At 39.8% G+C, this 20,640-nt stretch overlaps 2 protein-coding genes across 2 annotated transcripts; both read right to left on the bottom strand.

The window, feature by feature from the left end:
• Positions 1-818: 818 nt before the first annotated feature.
• LOC120107519 (probable serine/threonine-protein kinase At1g54610) lies at positions 819-1,455 on the bottom strand. Its single transcript, XM_039120811.1, has 2 exons — positions 964-1,455; positions 819-872 (listed from the first exon to the last, which is right to left on the bottom strand). Exons 1-2 carry the CDS (start codon positions 1,429-1,431, stop codon positions 819-821), a joined length of 522 nt encoding a protein of 173 aa, XP_038976739.1. The 5' UTR covers positions 1,432-1,455.
• Positions 1,456-12,743: 11,288 nt separating this feature from the next.
• LOC120107515 lies at positions 12,744-13,397 on the bottom strand (the record flags this gene model as incomplete). The annotated part of the gene is made up of 1 exon (XM_039120807.1): positions 12,744-13,397. A coding segment is annotated over one exon (654 nt), but the record flags the coding sequence as incomplete, so codon positions are not given.
• Positions 13,398-20,640: the final 7,243 nt, after the last annotated feature.

Here is a 20,640-nt window from a genome sequence, read left to right as displayed (position 1 = left end):
CCTCTCCGAGCGGCACCCCTGACGCCTCATCACGTGGCATCAGAGGCTCTACCCGACCTACCTCCCGTGGCATCCCTGGGCTAGCCATGTGCTGCTCGCCCAGAGCTTGGGTCAGGGTACCAAACCGGTAGACACCATCAGGCCCTCTCCCAGGGCCCTCAAGTGAATCCCAGGGGTCCCTTCCAGGAGGGGTCTGACCAACAAGCAGGTGGGTCCCCTGCACTGGGACAGGTCCCCGACCTGGAGATCTATACTGGAAAGGACCAGCTGGCTCCCCGGGATCCAAGGTCGGATCATCCTGGACCTGCAAATCCTGAGAGTCCTGCGCAGCCCCTGACTGGGCTTGTAGGCCCCCCGCTGATGGTCCACTAGGATCCCCCCCCAATAGAGCTGGCGGGCCCCGTCCCTGCAGCAAGGGCCGTGATCCAGGCCGGCATATCCCGCGTAGCCCACGGAGAGCCCGCGAGAGAGGAGTGTGGCCCGTCACCGCCCGTGCGCCCAGCTGGGCCCGCACTGCCCCCGCCCGTCGCGAAGCCAACGGGCGCGGCCTGCTACCCACGCGCGTCCCGCCATCGGCGCGGGGCGCGCCATCGGCGCGGGGCGCGCCGTGGGCCCCGCGCCGAGCTCTGAAGGCCCGGGCTCGGCGGCCCAGCCTAATCGACTGGGCCTGCTTGCCTGGGCCCCTTGGCGGACCAGGGCCTGCCGGGGCCCTGGCCCGCTTAGCGCAACCCCGACTCGGCTCATTGGGCCCAGAGGCAACCAGGGCCGAGTCAGCCACTCGGTCGACCTCGTCGAGGACCTTCTTCAATGCCACAATTTTACCCGATAATGTGTCTAGCCTTGTAAACATTACTATAAGTCCCTTGCCCAATCTAATGCACAAGAAAGATGCTGTCTTTAGTAACAAAACCACAAAAAGGAAACCAAGAAAAAGTGGCGGTAGAAGCAAAAAAAGATGCTTGCCTTCGCGAGCTTCTCGAAGGTATCGGCCCGGCGGGGCGTCCACCCCTTGATGGCCTCTCCGGCGACGATGGAGAGCCAGGAAGGCCACCCGGCGGCGACCTGCTCGCCGTGTACATGCCCCGGGTGGTTGCCCAGGCTAGGATCGGCCCGCTGCCGCCGCCGCCCTGCTACCGCGGCGGCGGCCGCAGGGGCATCGACGACGGCGGTCTCGAACTTGGAGAGGGCGGCCTGGGACTTGCGGTCGGAGGCGACGGGGCGCGCGGTCCGCTCCCCGGCCAGGCGCTCCGCCTTCTCCGCCCGGACCGCGGCGGCGGCAGCAGGGGCATCGACGACGGCGGTCTCGAACTTGGAGAGGGCGGCCTGGGACTTGCGGTCGGAGGCGACGGGGCGCGCGGTCCGCTCCTTCTTCCGCCTGACGGAGGCGGAGGAGGGGGCGGGGGACGCGTCTTTGCCGAAGGCGCAGCCCATTGCTTATCATCGCCGCCGGGGCTCGGAGCGGGATCGGAGTTCCCGCCAACTTGGGAACCCTAGATTTAGAGTTCGTTCTCCTCTTCTTCTTCTTCCCCCCCCTCTCTCTCTCTCTCACTCCAATTTTTTTTTGGATAGTTTTACTCTTTTGGTACGGGAAAGAAGATGAGTTCGAGCGATTGGTGGGGATGGAGGAGAGAAGTGCGACCATGATTTTTTGTTTGAACTTGGGCAAAAATATTCCAGATTATCCCTCTATCTTCCATCTTAATTGTCTTAGAGTCCTTGTGTATTAAAATAGATTCGGGGTGGAAATAATCTAATAAAGCCAGATTGGGACAAAATCGTTTGGTTTTTCGCTAATCAGCAAAACACATTTAATATGGAATTAAATTTAGTGTCTATGTCATGAATTAAGCACTTGATTTTAATGAAATCTTGAAGTTTATTTTCTGGGTGCTGCAATTATTAATTTTGAATTAGCAATCAGGAAATTTTAGTATCTGATCTCATTACTGGATATAATCGAGACTTTTCTTGCATTAGAGTTGTCGCATGCTATGGAATTTCAAAACTTCATTATGCATGTTCAACATTATAAACTGTCAGAGATGACTGATTTGAAGGATTGTGAAAGTCCACTTTTGCTTTGATGAATGCAGGAACATCTCATGATGCGGGAGTGAAGGTATCATCACCTGGTGTTGTCGGGGAGAATGATTTAGTGATTGTAGGGCCAGGTGTACTTGGTCGTATGGTAGCTGAAACATGTCGACAGGTTCATTCAAATCCTTGTAAAGATAATTGAACTAGTTACCTATCTGATTTATTATCTTTTATGAGATACACTATTCATGTTTCTTTCTCGCTCTCCTTGAAAATGCCAATTTCAATGCACAGAGACTCTGAGAAAAGCCAACTGTCCAAAGGGAATTCTATACTATAAGAATTTTGGAAAAATAAATTAATTTGTAAAAAAGAAAACATGAGCAAGTATTGCCTAATCATAGCTCCTAAGCTAATTACATGTTTAGCTAACTAATCTGTTAGGTTTTTGCCTTGTGAATCCAGAGATACAGTAAGACATACAGTAAGACAGTGTTATGATTTGAAGACCTAGAACAGCATAGAAAGATCTGGGCTGTAGTTTTGTACAATTCATAAATCTTACATACAATTATTCTTATCCTTTCTGCCATCCTATTTTGATCTCACCTTGTAAAGCCAACAATTGAGTATCAATTCCCCTAAGCAGAAATGTTATGCTTCATTTTCTAACAATATTTGAATTAGCTAACAGGTAGAAGGAATTCAGATGGATAATATTTGATTATCAACATCTATATTTAAAATTCTACCAAGATTGAGAGCACCGGCTGTTGATATACATGCTATTAAAATTCATTCTTAAAATTATATAATGCTCATTTTTTTCCTTTATTCTTTTTTTTAAACGTGGAACAGAGAACCAGATTGGTCTAGAGACGACATTTTTTTCTGTTATTTTATACTAGATTCTAATAGTGATAGGATACGTCCTTTCAAGCATGACAAGTGATTCATGCACCCAACATTCTCCATTGCATTTTAATTTTGGACATCTAAACTTACCCTTTTTCTTTTATTTTTGAGAATGCAAAAAATTCGTATATTTATCAAAGTGATTTTTCACATAAAATAAATCAATGAGTTCATAAGTATTAAAATTATATTACATTTTTTTTGGAGTGATAAAATATTCTTCCTATGATCTGTTAAGAGGAAAATCCAGGTTGCCAAATTTTTGGACAGACAATGACTACTGATCACCATGATGAATTGATAGAAGTTGGGATTATTCCTTCTCTGGGAGGAACTACAATTCCCGTACGTTATATTCTGTGCTCCTCCATCTTGAACTGCAGATTACCCTAGTGATGTCAGGTAAAGATTGAGTATTACAAGTGTAGGAGATGATATTTCTGCTAGTAACATATATCTAGCAGTAAAGGAATAGTTTCATATCATGTTGTTCTGTTATAAAGTTTGACTGGTGGAGGTTAGGATATGATTTGGCCATTCTCTAACATATTTAACAGAAAGAATAGTTTCACATCATGTTTTCAACAGTTCTGCTGTAAACCTTTCTGTCTTGGGCCACAAGCTTAACCTGATATATTGTTCCTCGTCCCTCATAATCTTTTCCACGCAGCTGTTTTTTATATGATGTATTTTTCCTAGATATATGAAGGCAGGAAGATATATGCTTCTAGAACATTACTGGGTAAATTAGCAGCCAATTATTTTGACATCAGACCTTCATCAAGATGTCCTTATGAAAGGTCCATAACAAAGGTCTCAGTTCATTGGTCTGATCGTCGGCTTTCAAAGTCTACATGCAAATATCCGAGCATGAACCTGCCTATGCTATTGCAGAACCTGAGGAGTATGTGTTGGAGTTTGTGTTACCTGGATCTTTTGATATAGCCCAAGTAATTGCTCGTGATACTTAAAACATGAACATTGATGTGGCGCTCAAACATTTCTCCAAGAAGGAATTTTTTAGATATTGAAAGGATATAACGCTAACATACACATTCACACCTGACACATGAACCCATGTCCATTTAATATAGGTTGGAGTTAATCCTTAAGTCCTGATGGTCGGAATTAAGGACGAATGCAGGCTATGCATAGGCTTGTAGGCAATGTCAGTAGAGATCATTAGGCCTGACCTGGCATATAGGTACGTAAAAAAATGAACCCTCGTTACTCAATTGGTGGTTCTACTTCTTTAGTTTGGGAGGGTGCAGCCATGATGCCTCTTTTGTTTGCCTAGCACTTTGCATCCCAACCAATGAGGCACTATTTGCTTCAACATTTAATTACCCGTATAACAAATTTCACTTAATTAAAAAGAAGCAAGATGGAAGACATGTTGGCTAAGGGTGATGTCTTACATACTAACCTGCAAAAGGAAATTTCAACCTGTCTTTTAGTGACAAACTCCACTGATTATGTATGGATTTTCGAAATATTAGTCTTGGGTAACTGTAAATGTTGCTAAATTGTTAGATTAGGGTAATTCTAGATGTAAAAGAATTAGGCAGACATAGTAGTCTGTGGAGAACTGATGAACATGTTATTGTGCCTTCATAAGATTCACATTTACTGATGGATAAGCAAATAAGAGAGAAAAAAGATTGGCGTTCAACGTTAGGGTTTAAACTTTAAAGGGTTTGGAAGAAGGTGGAGAAAGGGAGAGACGGAACGATTGGTATTGTTGAAAAAGGAGTCAGGAAATAAGAGAGATATAAAGAAAAAAGGACTCTCGAGGGATAGAGTTTAAGAGGTTTGGAATAAGTTGGAGAGAGAGTCCAAATAAAGTATGAGATAACAGAAAAAAAAGGAAGGGATAGAGACGAGGAGGAAAGAGATAAGGGAGGAAATCTATTTTGAAGTTCAAATAAACTAGTGCTGTAGGAGAGACTCAGTAAGGGAGGGGATATTTATTTTAAAGTTCGAAATCTGAAAGGATATCTTAAATTCAGAAACTAACCAACTAAAGGAGGAGGCATAGATATGGCTTTTGATTTTATGTTTAATAGAAGACCAGAGGGCGGTTTGCTTGGGATTCTGCGAACAAACTAGCGCCGTGCCCTCTCGAAGCGTGTCTATGACTAGCTGTGCTTTGTATTGATAAATCGTGGTAGTTTATATGGTGACGTAAACTATCTTGTAAAGCCAACAATTGTGTATCAATTCCCCTAAGCCGAAATGTTATGCTTCATTTTCTAACAATATTTGAATTAGCTAACAGGTAGAAGGAACTCGGATGGATATTTGATTATCAACATCTATATTTAAAATTCTACTAAGATTGAGAGCATCGGGTATTGATATTACATGCTATTAAAGTTCATTCTTAAAATTAAATAATTCTTTTTTTTTTCTTTATTCTTTTTCTTAAACATGGAACAGAGAACCAGATTGGTCTAGAGGCGACATTTTTTTTTCTGTTCTTTTATACTAGATTCTAATGGTGACAGGATACACCCTTTCAAGCATGACAAGTGATTCGTGCACCCAACATTCTCCATTGCATTTTAATTTTGGACATCTAAACTTACCCTTTTTCTTTTATTTTTGAGAATGCAAAAGTTTCATATACTTATCAAAGTGATTTTTTACATAAAATAAATCAATAAGTTCATAAGTATTAAAATTATATTACATTTTTTTTTTTTGAAGTGATAAAATATTCTTCCTATAATCTGTCAACAGGAAAATTCAGGTTGCCAAATTTTTGGACAGACAATGACTACAGATCACCATGATGAATTGATAGAAGTTGGGATTATTCCTTCTCTGGGAGGAACTACAATTTCCATATGTTATATTCTATGCTTCTCCATCTTGAACTGCAGATTACCCTGGCGATGTCAGGTAAAGATTGAGTATTACAAGTATAGGAGATGATATTTCTGCTAGTAACACATATCTAGCAGTAAAGGAATAGTTTCATATCATGTTGTTCTGTTATAAAGTCTGACTAGTGGAGGTTAGGATATGATTTGGCCGTTCTGTAACATATTTAACAGTAAAAGAATAGTTTCACATCATGTTTTCAACAGTTCTGCTACAAACCTTTTTGTCTTAGGCCACAAGCTTAACCTGATATATTGTTCCTCTTGTCCCTCGTAATCTTTTCCTCGCAGCTGTTTTTTATATGATGTATTTTTCCTAGATATATGAAGCCAGGAAGATATATGCTTCTAGAACATTACTGGGTAAATTAGCAGCCAATTATTTTGACATCAGACCTTCATCAAGATGTCCTTATGAAAGGTCCATAACGAAGGTCTCAGATCACTGGTCTGATCGTTGGCTTTCAAAGTCTACATGCAAATATCGGAGCATGAACCTGCCTAAGCTAATGCGGAAGCTGAGGAGTATGTGTTACCTGGATCTTTTGACATAGCCCAAGTAATTGCTCCTGATACTTAAAACATGAACATTGATGTGATGCTCAAACATTTCTCCAAGAAGGGATTTTTTAGATATTGAAAGGATATAACGCTTAGACACACATTCACACCTGACACATGAAGCCATGTCCATTTAATATAGGTTGGAGTTAATCCTTAAGTCTTTATGGCCGCAACTAAGGAAGAATGCAGGCTATGCATAGGCTTGTAGGCAATGTCAGTAGAGATCATTAGGCCTGACTTGGCATATAGGCACGTAGAAGAATGAACCCTCATTACTCAATTGGTGGTTCTACTTCTTTACTTTGTGAGGGTGCAGCCGTGATGCCTCTTTTGTTTGCCTAGCACTTTGCATCCCAACCAATGAGGTACTACTTGCTTCAACATTTAATTACCCGTATAACAAATTTCTCTTAACCAAAAAGAAGCAAGATGGAAGACATGTTGGCTAAAGGTGATGTCTTACATACTAACCTGGAAAAGGAAATTTCAACCTGTCTTTTAGTGACAGACTCCACTGATTATGTATGGATTTTCGAAATGTGAGTCTTGGGTAACTGTAAATGTTGCTAAATTGTTATATTAGGGTAATTCTAGATGTAAAAGAATCAGGCAGACATAGTAGTCTGTGGAGAACTGATGAACATGTTATTGTGCCTTCATAAGATTCACATTTACTGATGGATAATACATGCCAATCTTCTTGTACGAGCAACTTTTTTTTTGACAATTTTATATCTACTGTGTCTATGGTATGTTTATGCACTTTATTGTCCTATATTTGATAGAAATGCAGATCTTGGACGTATATGACATGTTTGGGTTTTAAGAAATATGCAGATTGGCAGATCAAACTGGAGTGGTGAAGTGGTGCGGATACCAATACCAGATCACCCATCACTCGGGTCTACAGTCGCCGCAGGAGAATGGTTCAGCCAATTTCGTTATGGTTAGAGTAATTTTTGTTTAATTTTGATAGCCTTTGGGCTTATTTAGGTATTTTTTTATCTTTGAGGGTCTTTGTGAGATTAGCTTCTTTGTAAGGGTCTTTTTGCATTTTGGGTCCTATATATATATGTTGGACCATATGTTTGTAGGTGGTATACTATGAATGAAAAATTGGTTCTCTTTCTTTTAGCCCTGGTGTGAAGCCAAGAGCAAGAGCTAGGTGTGAAGCCTAGTTCCCTTCCTCCCCTTTCTTTTCTTTTTCCTTCTCCCTCTTCCTTGCTGTCCGGCATCATGAAGGTTCTTTCCTGTTCACATCAAGTAGCTGCATATGATTGCAGTGATAATGGTTTTTGCAATGAGGTGTAACATCTCATATAAACACATTGCTCTGATGTTAACATATTTGTTTCACTTTCATTGTAATACAAATGACATTTCTTTAATAATTTGATGCTTCAATCTTCTCTCCTGTAGTGTTGGCTAAACTGCAATAATTGAGTGAACTCATGATAGTAAACTTAATTGATAGTAATTATTTTTTCAATATGGCCTGGTCAAGTGCTACTAGATCTAGGTTGGTCTATTGTTTTTTTTTTTTTTTTTGGTGGTAAACTTGGAAGTTGAAGTTTCATTGACTTTTGAGTTCATTGTTTGAAGCAGGAGTATAACAGTGTATTAGGATGTAAATTGATTTCTACAAAAGTAAGGCTCTATATGTTTTTGAGATCCAATGAAACATAATTTTCATTTACTATTTGAAAAACTTTGATCCAACCTTCGTGTTTGGTTAATGGATTTTCTTTTTATTTTTTGACAAATAAATGTATCTCCTTTAAAACTAGAGATCGTTTCTTTTCTTAAGTGATGATGAGTAGTTCCAATCTTGCACTTAAAACTTTCATATCCACGTATCGCCTTGAGTTATATGCCTTTCTTCTGCAGTTTTCTAGCATTCATTTGTGGAATGTCACAAATTTCTTATTCTCTCTTATTCACTTTCATGTAGGATAGTCCAATTGCGCCGATTGGTACAAATCCTCGGACAGATGTACTTCTAAAAGCAGAAAATGCAACTCTGGAAGCTGGGGGATGCATTCCAAGGCTAGCAGGGCTTTATATATATCCTTACATAATACTATCGGCTAAGGTTCGTCATATGGGTGCATATTGCCCCATGCCATATTGGTGCCAAGCCGATACTTGGTATGGGGGGTGTACTAAGTGCAGCACACTGAGCCAACCTGTACTGACACTATGCAAATATGGTACCGGTAAGGATTTTGAAACTGGTATTGCGAACCTTGGTTATTGGCTATATTATGAGGCAGGCATGCATGTGTGCGAACAAGAAATCACGAAAGCAACAACCATTTGACATTATTTTCTTAGCCGATGACACAAAGCAGATAGAGGTGCCCATGTTTATTGGTTAAAGAAAGGATCTGTTAATGCCCATCCAGATCATATACTAAATCTTATTCATTACGAGGTTACAGCCTTCTTGGTATCAGTAGTTTTATAAATCAATGTTTTGTTGTTGGTTATGATGTAATATCTGAAACAGTGCTGGTTATTTCTAATGTTTATGTTGTTTTATTTGTTTTATGATACTTCCAGATATCATATACTAAATCTTATTTACTGTGAGGTCACAACCTTCTTTGTTACAGTGGTTCTGCAAATTATGGTATTGTTCTGATGATTATGATATGGAATCTAAAATAATGCTGGTTATTTATGCTTTTTATTTTTTAGTCATTTGTACAATATTGCTATAGATTAAATAGGGACAGACTGGCACATTTTCCCCAAAGTAGAGCAAAAATCAATGCATAAAGAAGTTGTTTTCTTGCATGGTTCTTTTCAGATTTTTTCTGTAATTTCCTGTTACGTTATGACAGTAAGTTTTCTTAATTTAAAATATAAACAGTTTAAGCATGTTTCATATTTCAGGATTGGGATTATAGGATTGATTCGTGCCTGATTGTTTTAAATTCTTTTCTTGATTGTTTTGAACTTTGAAATCAAATCTAACATTCATATATTCGCTGTCTCTGTCCCCAAGACCAAGTGTAGGGATCTTTTTTTAACAGGAGGATGCTTCCCTCTTGATTACCGTCATGCAAAATAAGTTTCGGGGTAGAATTTTCCTGGGCTGTGACAATCATCCTCTCTCCAGGTTCCCATACTTTGCTTCGTCATTCATATTCATAATATAAAACTTGTCGGAGCATGCCATTATATATGTATCTGTTCCCTGCCAAATGGATTATTGTAGTTATTATCCTGGTCGCATATTCCTGGTTTGTTCGTTATCCACTCGTTTCCTTTCTGCAGGCAAGAAATAATAGATTTTCTGAACCAAAGTGGATTTTAACAAGAAGCTCCAGGGTTTTACGGGCAAGTACCTACTTTTTTTTATTTCATTTCCCTGTAAAAGTTGCAATCCTCTTTCTGCAGGCCTTTCAATTGAAATGGATATTTCAATTTCCAGGCACTGATGGTCCTTTAGGGAAGAGGATGGATAACTCCAAAACTTTGAGGCAAACAGACTGAGGTGGTTCTTTTGCTGTTTCGTTCCAAGTTTCGAGTAAATGTCATTGAATGGATTTGATGATTAAAGTTATAATAAAACTTGGAAAAGTGAACTCCTTTTCGGCTTTCTTTCTCTCTCTAATATTAGGCAGAAAATAGTTCATCTCATGAATGCAAAAAACGAATGGCGGATCTTCAGATTTTGGATTACCCCAGCATGCTGTTTGCAGCAGCCAATGCTTAGATTTTAATGGATGTTCCAATTCAGATATCCAAGTAGTTGCATTCAAGATTTTGTGTTTCAACTCTATCGACAAGTAAAATCTAACCCTGAATAATTGTTCTGGCTTTAGCTATGCCAAAAGAAGAAAAGAAAAGAACACGAAAAACAGCAGCACTAAATTTCATCTATTTTTGCTCCCAGGTTCTAAAGCTAATTCTAGCTAAAGTTGTTGCTCTATCCATCAACATGTAACGTTACAAAATTCAGCAATCAAATGACTTCCATTATTGCCACAAACCTAAAAATTTTCTCACGGTGAGATTTAATTTCTCGAATCGGACGTTCAATTTGCCATAAAAGTTCACACTATTCTACCATAGATCCCCCAAACCGGCTTAAAAAACACACACACTCAAAAGGAAGGAATCTAATTAGCTAAAAAACCAATGAAACAATTACTGATCTTCCCCAGCCCCCTATAATCTGAGAAATTCACCAAAAAAACACGGATGATCTATTCTTCTCCATTTTTCCCAAATGAAAAAAAAAAAACTAAATCCTGGAAACAATGAAATCCTTAGAATTAGTTGCTAAAATCATCTTGAAAAATTGTAAAAGAAATCCAAAGAAAGATTCTTAGTCATGCATGGAAAGAGAGCTGGAGGGTAGTCTTTGCTGTACATGCATGCATGGAAAGTCTTGTTAACCATGAAGAACAGAATGATTTTGGCTCTTTCTTATGTGAGCAATAGGAAATCTCTTTCTTTAAAGTAATTATATTTATGCATATTAGTTCCCATGTAGGAGTTAGTTATTAACCATCACTCATTCAAAAAAGTTGGACAGAAAATAGTCAAAAGTAATATGATCAAATTATGTGTTTGAGTGTTTATTAACTTCATAAAACATGATACGTAAATCATTGTAATTTAGAAATTTCTCAATTTTATATTGTTTCATTAAATCAACTCTAAAGGTCTATTTGGCCATTCCTCGAGGAATATCCTACAAGAATTGGGACTATTGACCCGTCCAAAGTCCCAGATTATAACTATCAGGACAATATCAAGCCCCATGCTAGAAAGAAGAACATGAACATCATCTTTTTTTTTTCTTCCATAGGATTCGGGCTGGAGGGGCTATTAGATTGACATGGGCTATTATGCACAAATGGGCATCCTAATCCAACAATGGATAGCTGAAACATGCCCTAAATGATTGAATTGGTTGTCATATATATCCTATGAGTCATGAGAATCATGATTTACCTTAATATGCAAGTTATATATCAAAAACTTCATTTTTTTTAATGATTTTCATATAAGTTGGAATGATGGATTTAATCAACCAGTGCTATGTACTCAAATATATCATTACTATGTAACTTGTATATGTTTCTATTATATACTTTTACAAAACAATGCAAGACATTTATGTGATATTTAGTATTTTTAATCTCATAGGACATATTCTATGGTGAATAGAAGTGTAAGGGACGAGTAAATAATTGGTCTTATAGAGCACTTAAATTGTCTTATATAAACTATGACGCACAATACTTCTAAGAAATAATAAGAAAAATGCATTCAAGATTCAAAAGGAAGAAAGAAAACCCAACAAAAATTTACAAGGAATTAATATGGACTCGTGTACGCAAAACACACAGACTTTCCATTTAAATAAAACAATTGTTGATCCATTTTTAACCTGTTATATCTGCACATATGTAGATATTTTGTATCTGCATATGTCACAGTTCCTTTATTTGTGTTAGGAGAAAATCTTATATTGTACCATATTACGCCAAAAAAATATTTGTATCAGGATCCAGTGTTGAAATAACTTGATGATTATATATACAAAAAGAGATGATTTAAAGCATAGAAGTAACCAGAGTCAGTCCTTCCAAGGTTGTACGTTGGAATTTCATCATGAACCAAGCATTTGAAACCATGCAGGAGATCTAATTATTCCTCAAAGCAAATTTGTTATTATAATTTCTGTCGAGCATATGCTTTCATTCTAGTCAGTCTTGAAAATGTATATATGCTTAATGAAAATATGAAAAATAATGTCGAAAACATGAATAGATGTATAATTCTTGCATTGCAAATGTTTGAAAGTCGCATCTATAAGTCTCTACTAATATATCAAGAGAGATATCATATTTGAAAAAGTATGAACGATTCAAAAATGATTATTTTTCTTGCATCTCAACTAACCAAGATCTCACGTATCACATTCAAAGAAGCTTCATTTCCACTGATGGTAACGGCACTAGAAGCGACGCCTATCACCTATACTCTTAATAAGAAGTAATTAATAGTAGTAGTATAGTTTCATAAGTAACTCCATAAGAAAGAAAGGAAGCAGAAGATACAACGAGGTGCAACATGTCACGTTCTGCTCTCCCTTTGTTCTCTAATCCTACGTATATACCACTTACTGCACAAAGAAGAGAAGAGCATTAGCATCATATCAACGCCACCACCAAGAAGAGATTTTGTGTTTCAACTCTATCGGCAAGCAAAATCTAACCCTGAATAATTGTTCTGGCTTTAGGTATGCCAAAAGAAGAAAAGAAAAGAACACGAAAAACAGCAGCCAATGATCATCCATTGGTGGATTGGAGAGACCGATCACCGATCAAAGGGTCCAGCAGGATCGAGCTGCTTGCAGAGTCCAAGGTAGGTGAGGTAGAGGATGCGGTCCTTGGCCCCGGTGCGGTGGTTCTTGGTGTGCTTGCAAAAGTACTTGAGTTGATCCAGGGTGCAACATCCTAGGGTTTGGCCTAACAGCATGAACAGCCAGTTGATAGATCGTTTCTTGGCCGCCACCACTGGGCGCATGCAGTTGGGCTGCCCGCAGGACCGGCAATCCGGGAACGCCGGGGTCATCCACTCAGCCGGCGCGCGGTCATGCATCCAATGCTTCCGCGCCCGGATGAACGCCGCCACCTCGTTGAACTTGGATACAAGATCGTAGGAGATGACCTGGGAGGCCTCGCAGCGCTTGCACTGTGCGTCGCCGTAGATGTTCTTGATGTTCCGAGAGAGAAGATGGTTGAGGGAGTGGACGGTGGCGCGGCGAGTGGTTGCCCAAGAAAAGGGAGGTGGGACGGTGTCGGACTTGTGGGCGCCGCGGGGGCCCTGGGAGTGTTTGCGGCGGGCGCGGAGGGGGCGGGCAGGGGGGTCGGCTGCTACGGCGACGGCGGAGGCGGCGGAGGAGGGGACGGAGATGAAGTCGGGGAGAAGAAGAGGTGGCGGCGGGGGAGGAGGGGGAGGGAAGGAGTGCTGTGATGGCCCGGGGGAAGGGGGGGAAGGGGAGGGGGTGGGGTTGGAGGATTAGGGCGGCAGGACGGAGGAGAGAGGCAGAGGGCAAGAGGATCGCCGTCTTCGAATGCTTTCGAGTTATCGCCATTCTTTCCTTTTCGGTCTGTTTCCTCCATGGTGCTCTTGAAAGCAGAAGCAAATAAGAGAGAAAAGATTCGCGTTCGTGAAAAGAGAAGATATAAGAGAGAAAAATATAAAAACGGGTTTAAACGGTTTGGAAGAAGGTGGAGAAAGAGAGATCGATATGGCTTTTGATTTTATGGTTAATAGAAGACCAGAGGGCGGTTTGCTTGGGATTCTGCCAACAAACTAACGCCAATAAGTTCACTCCGCAGCGTATATTATTAGTTGACCATCCTAACAAGAGGAAACAATAGGCCTCTTCAACAGAGAATCTTTTAAAGCTAGGTTATGGGCTCGCAAGCAATGCGGCCTATTTGTATGGGTTCACTCCATGCATCTAATTTTGATCCCTAGATGATTCACTAGTAAGACGTGTTACAGTTATGATCTTGTCACAGATTGCATTCTTCTTTACCACTTGTTTTATTGTTACTGTCATCACTATTACAACTTTTTTGAGAACTTGGACGGATGGAAACCAAGCTGAATATCAAAATGAGGGCAGGAACAAACTCGGATCTGCTGTACCAAAACAAGAGATTTTTACTGACTTGGACGGTTGGTACACTTGTCAGAATTATTATTGTCATAGTTCTGGTAGTTGTTAATATTGCTTCTTCTTGTTCTTTTTATTTATTTTTACAAACATGTTTTTCAGTTGTGCGGCAGTCAATCTCCCCAGTTTCGAACACAACATGGTAGAAAGTGGATTGTAGTTTTTGAGGAGTAAAATACTCTTCTTTTTTTTTTTTTGCTAGGACGGATGGATCATACCTGACGAGTACGGATACACCCAATAAAGTCAAAAAATAGGATACCTCGGAGTACGAAGGGCAACTCTCCATCTCCAACCCACAGGATGCCGCCGGAGTGACAGGCTACATAAGCAGCCACTCAATCCGTAGCCCCATTGGCTTCACGGTATACATGCTTCGCAGTAAAATACTCTTTTAGGATGGCCAGCAACTGCACCTTAAGAAGCAAGCATACCATGAGATAGAAGGGAAAATGCATATGCTTGCTCATGCCTTGGATGCTATTGATGTCTTTGGTATACTCTACAAATATCTTGAACTTACATATCTGCAGGACACATATCTATGTGTATTGGCACTTAAACCATGCTATTGTTGATTTTCATTGGTGGATTGCAAAAGCATGGAGAAGGTTCCATTGTATCAAGGAGTTAACTCTACACTAGTTGGTGGGTAAGATGCAACTACCATTACAATACCATCAAGCCACCTAGGTTGCATTTTCCTTTGCTATTTATCATGAAAAATAGAATTTTGCTATGTTTCTTTTCTTTTTTTTTGATAAATTGCAAGCGGTAATTTATCAAATTTCTTTCAAAACATCATTCCCTTGGAATTTATCAAAAAAAATATGTTCCTCGATCACAACTGCTCGTTTAAATTCCAGTTTTCTCGGAAGTCATGCCCCCTTTCTTTGAGAGAATGCATGTGATTAGAAGTTAAATCTGCCAGTAGCTTGATCCAGCAAAGGCTTTACAAGCATAAGAAGCAAAATATTAGAATAATATTTTCTTAAATATCATAACTAATTAGGCTCTCCTTATCTTCTTCTTGACCAGACTTAGTCTACCGAACCAATCCTTTGACGTGCAAGGCCATCCATCATTTAAGAAGCATCAAACAAGCCAATCCAGCTATCCCAGTGTCACTGTCCGTGACCTCAAGCAAGAGTACCGTTATTCCCCCTCGGAGTGTGTCTATGACTAGCTATGCTTTGTATTGATAAATCGAGGTACTTTTTGTGGTGACGTAAACTATCTTAATGTGGATCTGTTCAAATGAAAAGCTGTTTCTCGACTGTTTTGCTTTAAAGAAAAAAGAAAATCAAAGAAGAAAATCTTATCTTAGGATTGGATCTTTGCGATCAGTGATAGCAATTCAATTGCTTCAAACTCATCGTGAAAGAAGTAGCTGATAGGAGAAGTCTTGCAACTTCTACGAAGGGTTGCACTTGTTTCGGAGTTTATTAATGTCTTTGGCTATCTATTAATTTACCATGCAAGCACGAGGAGAAATTAATTACTCTTGTTTGTTTATTAGGGAGCTTTAGCTGCAGCCCTTGGTGTTAATCTCTCTATCATATGCACCGTAAGTTTGTACAAGTCCTACGTAGTAGAAAGAGAAATACACTTGGTCCTATAGGATCGGAGCGAGTTGTTCTTATCCAACTCTTGGGCTCAGAATTCAAATCAAGTCCGGCTTGACCAATTAGCAAGTGGGCCAAGCTACGACTAGACTTCGCTTGCTCGAGTTATCTTCATTAATCTCACAATATAAATATATAAATAATTTACATATAATATATATTTAATATTTTTATTTATCATATATATAAATTAATTATTATATATTATAACTTAAATAATTTGAACTCTTGAATTAAGGTATAGTCTGTATAATCATCTTGAAATGAAAAATGATAATTTTGAAAGATATTAAGTTCTTACAGGATCTCTTAAATGAGTTGTTTACAAAAATAAGATGTGTTCGAGCTTTTACAAAATGAGCTGAACTTGAGCCAAGCGCACCATGCTTGATCTCAGTTAGTAGAGACTTTTTTCCTACTATGCATCTAATGTATAATGAACCACCATTGCTAGCATGAAAGGAAAGGCAATAGACAAGGACTACATAATATATATCACAAGTCAGATCTGATCTATGCTTTTATTGGATGACCCATAAGTAGGCATGAAAAAACTTAAATCACCATTGTGGCTTGGTAAATATTGCACATTTCTGAGTGTCGCCTCCAATTTCAGGAGTAGTGATTGCAAGATTCGGGTGTTCGGAAGAAAATTACATGGATCGCATGGTGCAAGCCAAACATGCTTTCTTCTTAATTAATTCTGTCTTGCCTCTGATTCACATAGGATCTGTGTGGTATAGCACCACTATGAGATACAAAAAATTTAGGACAATGGTTAATGCTCCACTATCCTGCTGCCAACTGCGTTTGTGTGGAGTTTACTAAATAATTTTGGCACTAAGCTATACTTAGAGATAAACAAGCATCTTGTGGAATTGAGGATTCCACATGCTACAGCAGTGTGTTCAAGAGTCCTAGTAGAATTTCGATGGACAGCCATTACATTTTTAAAATACAAATTGAATGTAAAAAGTTATGAAGATTTTTTTTTTGGATGGAAATTGGAGGAAGTGAGAAACTTCCCTCTATTTATTTATAGAGAATGTACTACTAATTACAAAGGATGTGGAGAAGGATGATAGAGCAAAAGATAAGGCTGCAGCAGAAGGGGAGATAGTCTAGAGGAAAGATCCTTATGGCCCAAAGAGCATTTAGCTAAACATAGAGTAAGCCCCATAGAAAAGGAGTGGAGAGTCTTGTGAAGAACAATCAATGCTGAAGTAAGGGAGAGTGTGCGAGGGCTCGGTCCATTGACCGGGGCCAATGGGCCAGCCTGAAGAGGCTAGGCCCAAGGTCCCATTGGGCGCTCTGGCATGAAGCAACAGAAGAAGAAGACTCAACTCCTTTCTCCTCTGTATCCGGCAAGAATCGAGAACTCCCAGGACAACCAAGTTCATCTAAGACGTGGAGACCTCGCCTATTTAACCTCCCCACCTTCCCTTTCTCCCCTATTTACCGAGAAAGAAAGAAAGAAAGAAAGAGAGAAAGAAGAAGAAGAGGAGGAGGAGGAGAGAGAGAACCATCCCTCTCTTTCTCTCTCATATTTTCTCTCTACTCTCTCTCTTGATTTCTCTCTCTTCTCTCTTACTTTGTCTCTCTATTTTCTCTCTCTAGAATGTCCAAGAAACCCAGTATCGGCACATGTCGACCTGATCTACGAACCCAAGTTGACCCTTTGTAAAGGGCCCTGATCCATTCTGGTGCTTGGGCTATCTAGTGGACCGATCATCCAAGCCCTATTGAATGTCCTTGAAATCTTCATTGATAAACCATATTGATTGACCTTGGCCTCGATCGAGTTCATTTTTTATGATTTGTTGATCGAATCACTTAGGCCTGACCCACTTGGAACCGCTGAACATTGTCACCCGACCAACCGTTTTCTCTCTCTCTCTTCTCTCCACTTTCTCTCTCTAGAATGTCTAAGAAACTCAGTATCGGGTCCTATCGACCTGATCTACGAACTCGAGTTGACCCATGTAAAGGGGCTTGATCCGTCTTGGTGCTCGAGCTGCCAACTGGACCATCACCCTAGCCTGTTAAATGTTTTTGAAACCTTGATTGATAAACCATATTGATTAGCCTTGGCCTCGATCGAGCCCGTGCCTTATGATTCGTGGATCGAATCACTTAGGCCTGATCCACCCTGTTGCCCAAGGTGACAAGCCAAGAGGGGGGGGTGAATTGGTTTCTTTTAAATTTAAACTATCTTACTCAAGTCAAATGGATGGTTAGTAAGCTAAAGCAAATCACAACACAAACAACACAAAGTATAGTGGTTCGGTGCTCTCCTTAGCACCTACGTCCACTCCCCAAGCGACCCCTTAGGAATTCACTATAATCTCGCGGATTACAGTTGGATTGTTTTCCGGGCTCACAATCCAAAAACCTTTGTTGGTTTTACGGGCTCACCAACGAACCTTTACACTTTGGTTTTCCGGGTTCACCAAAAACCTTTGTTGGTTTTACGGGCTCACAATCCAAAAACCTTTGTTGGTTTTACGGGCTCACCAACGAACCTTTACACTTTGGTTTTCCGGGTTCACCAAAAACCTTTGTTGGTTTTACGGGCTCACCAACGAACCTTTACAATTGGTTTTCCGGGTTCACCAATCAACCTACTCCGTTGGTTTTCCGGGCTCACCAACCAACCTTTACAAGTTGTTTAACAAATAAAGAAAGAAGATTTAAACTCCTAAATGAGCAAATGAAACAATATAAACTACAAAGAAGAGTATAAAAAATATTTATCGCTTTGAAGTGGCTTCTCTCTTCTTTGTCAAGGATGCTTCACTCTACAAGGGAGGATGGAGCTCTTGATGACTCTTTGAATCTGCTCAACCCCTTTCTTTGATTCTTGAATGAAGCACTTGGATGAAGAAGATTAGGGCACTTTTATTTTCTTGTGTACTCTTTGATATTCCTTTCAAAAGTTGTTCTATCTGATGAATAGTGCCACTTTAAATAGTCTCCTACATCCATTGGACAAGCCCCAATGGTTAGAATTCAAAAACTAGCCGTTACTGACTTTGGGAAGGACAAAAAGTACATCTGCAGAACTAGCCGTTATGCTTCAACCCGTGCTTGGGTCGGCTCAACCTGTCCTTGGGTCGACCCAACTTTCACTTGGGTCGACTCAAACAATCCTTGGGTCGACTCTCTCAGAAAATACAGAAACTTGAAATTCAGCCTTCCTTCCCTTGGGTCGACCCAACCATTCTTTGGGTCGACTCAAAGTTCACTTGGGTCAACTCAACTTCTTCTTGGGTCGACCCTCTCAGTAATTCCAGAGAACCATTTTCTCTCTTCTTTTCTGTCTTGCCTTTGGGTCGACCCTTTCAGGGTTTGGGTCGACTCAAGCTTGGGTCGACTCAACTACTTCTTGGGTCGACCCTCTCAGTGAAAACAGAGAACCATTGTTCTGTCTTGTTTTGAGGATCTTGATGTTTGGGTCGACTCATGCTTTCCTTGGGTCGACCCAACTCACTGTTCATCTGTGCTATTTTTGCAGAAGTGTGCCAAATGATTTCTTGATGTGCCGGGGTCGACCCAATCATCCTTTGGGTCGACTCAATCCACACTTTGCTGCATCTCAAGGTTAGATTCATTCAAATAAACAATGAAATGTATCTATATCACTTTATACAAATATCCTGAGAATAATAGTCTTATAAATGAAGTATCAATTTAACTTATAACATACTCTAGATAATTGCTTATTAATCATCAAAATAACACTATCATCCTCAATCTCCCCCTTTTTGATGATTACAAAATAAAGAGTATGAGCCTATTGATACTTGTCTTTAAGATCAGTTTTTGAAAGGGCTTAACTTGCTGAATTTTAGCTTTTCATATATAAGAGTGAAATCTCCCCCTATTTCATTTAAATGTTGCCAATTTGACTTTTTGAATTGCTCCCCCTTTCATTTATAATTCATTAACGATGAAACTTCAAAAATTTGAGATAAAATATGAGTTTCAGGTTATGTATCGGGGTGCGAGAGGTGCGTGCCAAATTCTGAAATTATATGTGCCAAATTCTGAAATTTGATAGAAATTTTTGATTTGATGATTTTCATTGTTACAAATTGCTCCCCCTTAGATGTATAAGCTTTCTTATAAGATTTTCAATTTGTTTGCCCAATTATTTCTCTTTTCTTGCATAAGTTCTTATTTCTCTTTCTTTGCATAACTTCTTATTTCTTTTTCTTTATTTCTCCTTTCTTTAACTTTCTTTACTTTTGCTCTTATTATTCTTTCTTTACTTACTTTAAAGATATCTTTAGTTCTCCCCTTTTTGTTACTTTATTTACTCTAAACAATATCTTTACTTCTCCCCTAAGATCTTTACTTCTCCTAAAATAAATACTCTTTCTTTACTTCTCCCCCTTTTTGTTATCAACAAAAGATACATGGGAAAGAAGCAATAAATACCAAACTTCAAACTTCATTGATCAAAATGGGAACATTTTCATACATTCATGCCAAAAACAAAAACAGATACAATGTTCCTGAATCAAGGTTTAAAGATACATGATAAAAGCAAAATACATATGAGAACTAGATATCTAGCCTAGGCTCTAAACATAGATGCTAAGATCAGCCTAGGGAGACTCTAACGGCTGGGATCTAGTCCTCATCCTCCTAGTGTACGTGGCGAGGGGAAGTCGAGCCTGGTGAGACTGTGTCTGGCGTGGAGCACGACGAGCTGGATGACTCTGTGCCGAAATCTCTGACTCAGCAGCCTGTGGCACAGATGGTCCATGGGTCTCTCTCTCTCTCCGGAGTGCTCCTATCTGCTGCCTCAGATTACTGATCTCAGCAGACATGACGTCCAATCGGGCGTCCAATCGGCTCGTCAGCCCGTCAGTGATAGTCCTCGCCTGAGCTGACA

The sequence above is a fragment of the Phoenix dactylifera genome, unplaced genomic scaffold (assembly GCF_009389715.1).
Source record: "Phoenix dactylifera cultivar Barhee BC4 unplaced genomic scaffold, palm_55x_up_171113_PBpolish2nd_filt_p 000885F, whole genome shotgun sequence".
NCBI classification, from domain to species: Eukaryota; Viridiplantae; Streptophyta; class Magnoliopsida; order Arecales; family Arecaceae; genus Phoenix; species Phoenix dactylifera.
This window is presented reverse-complemented; position numbering and strand designations above follow the sequence as displayed.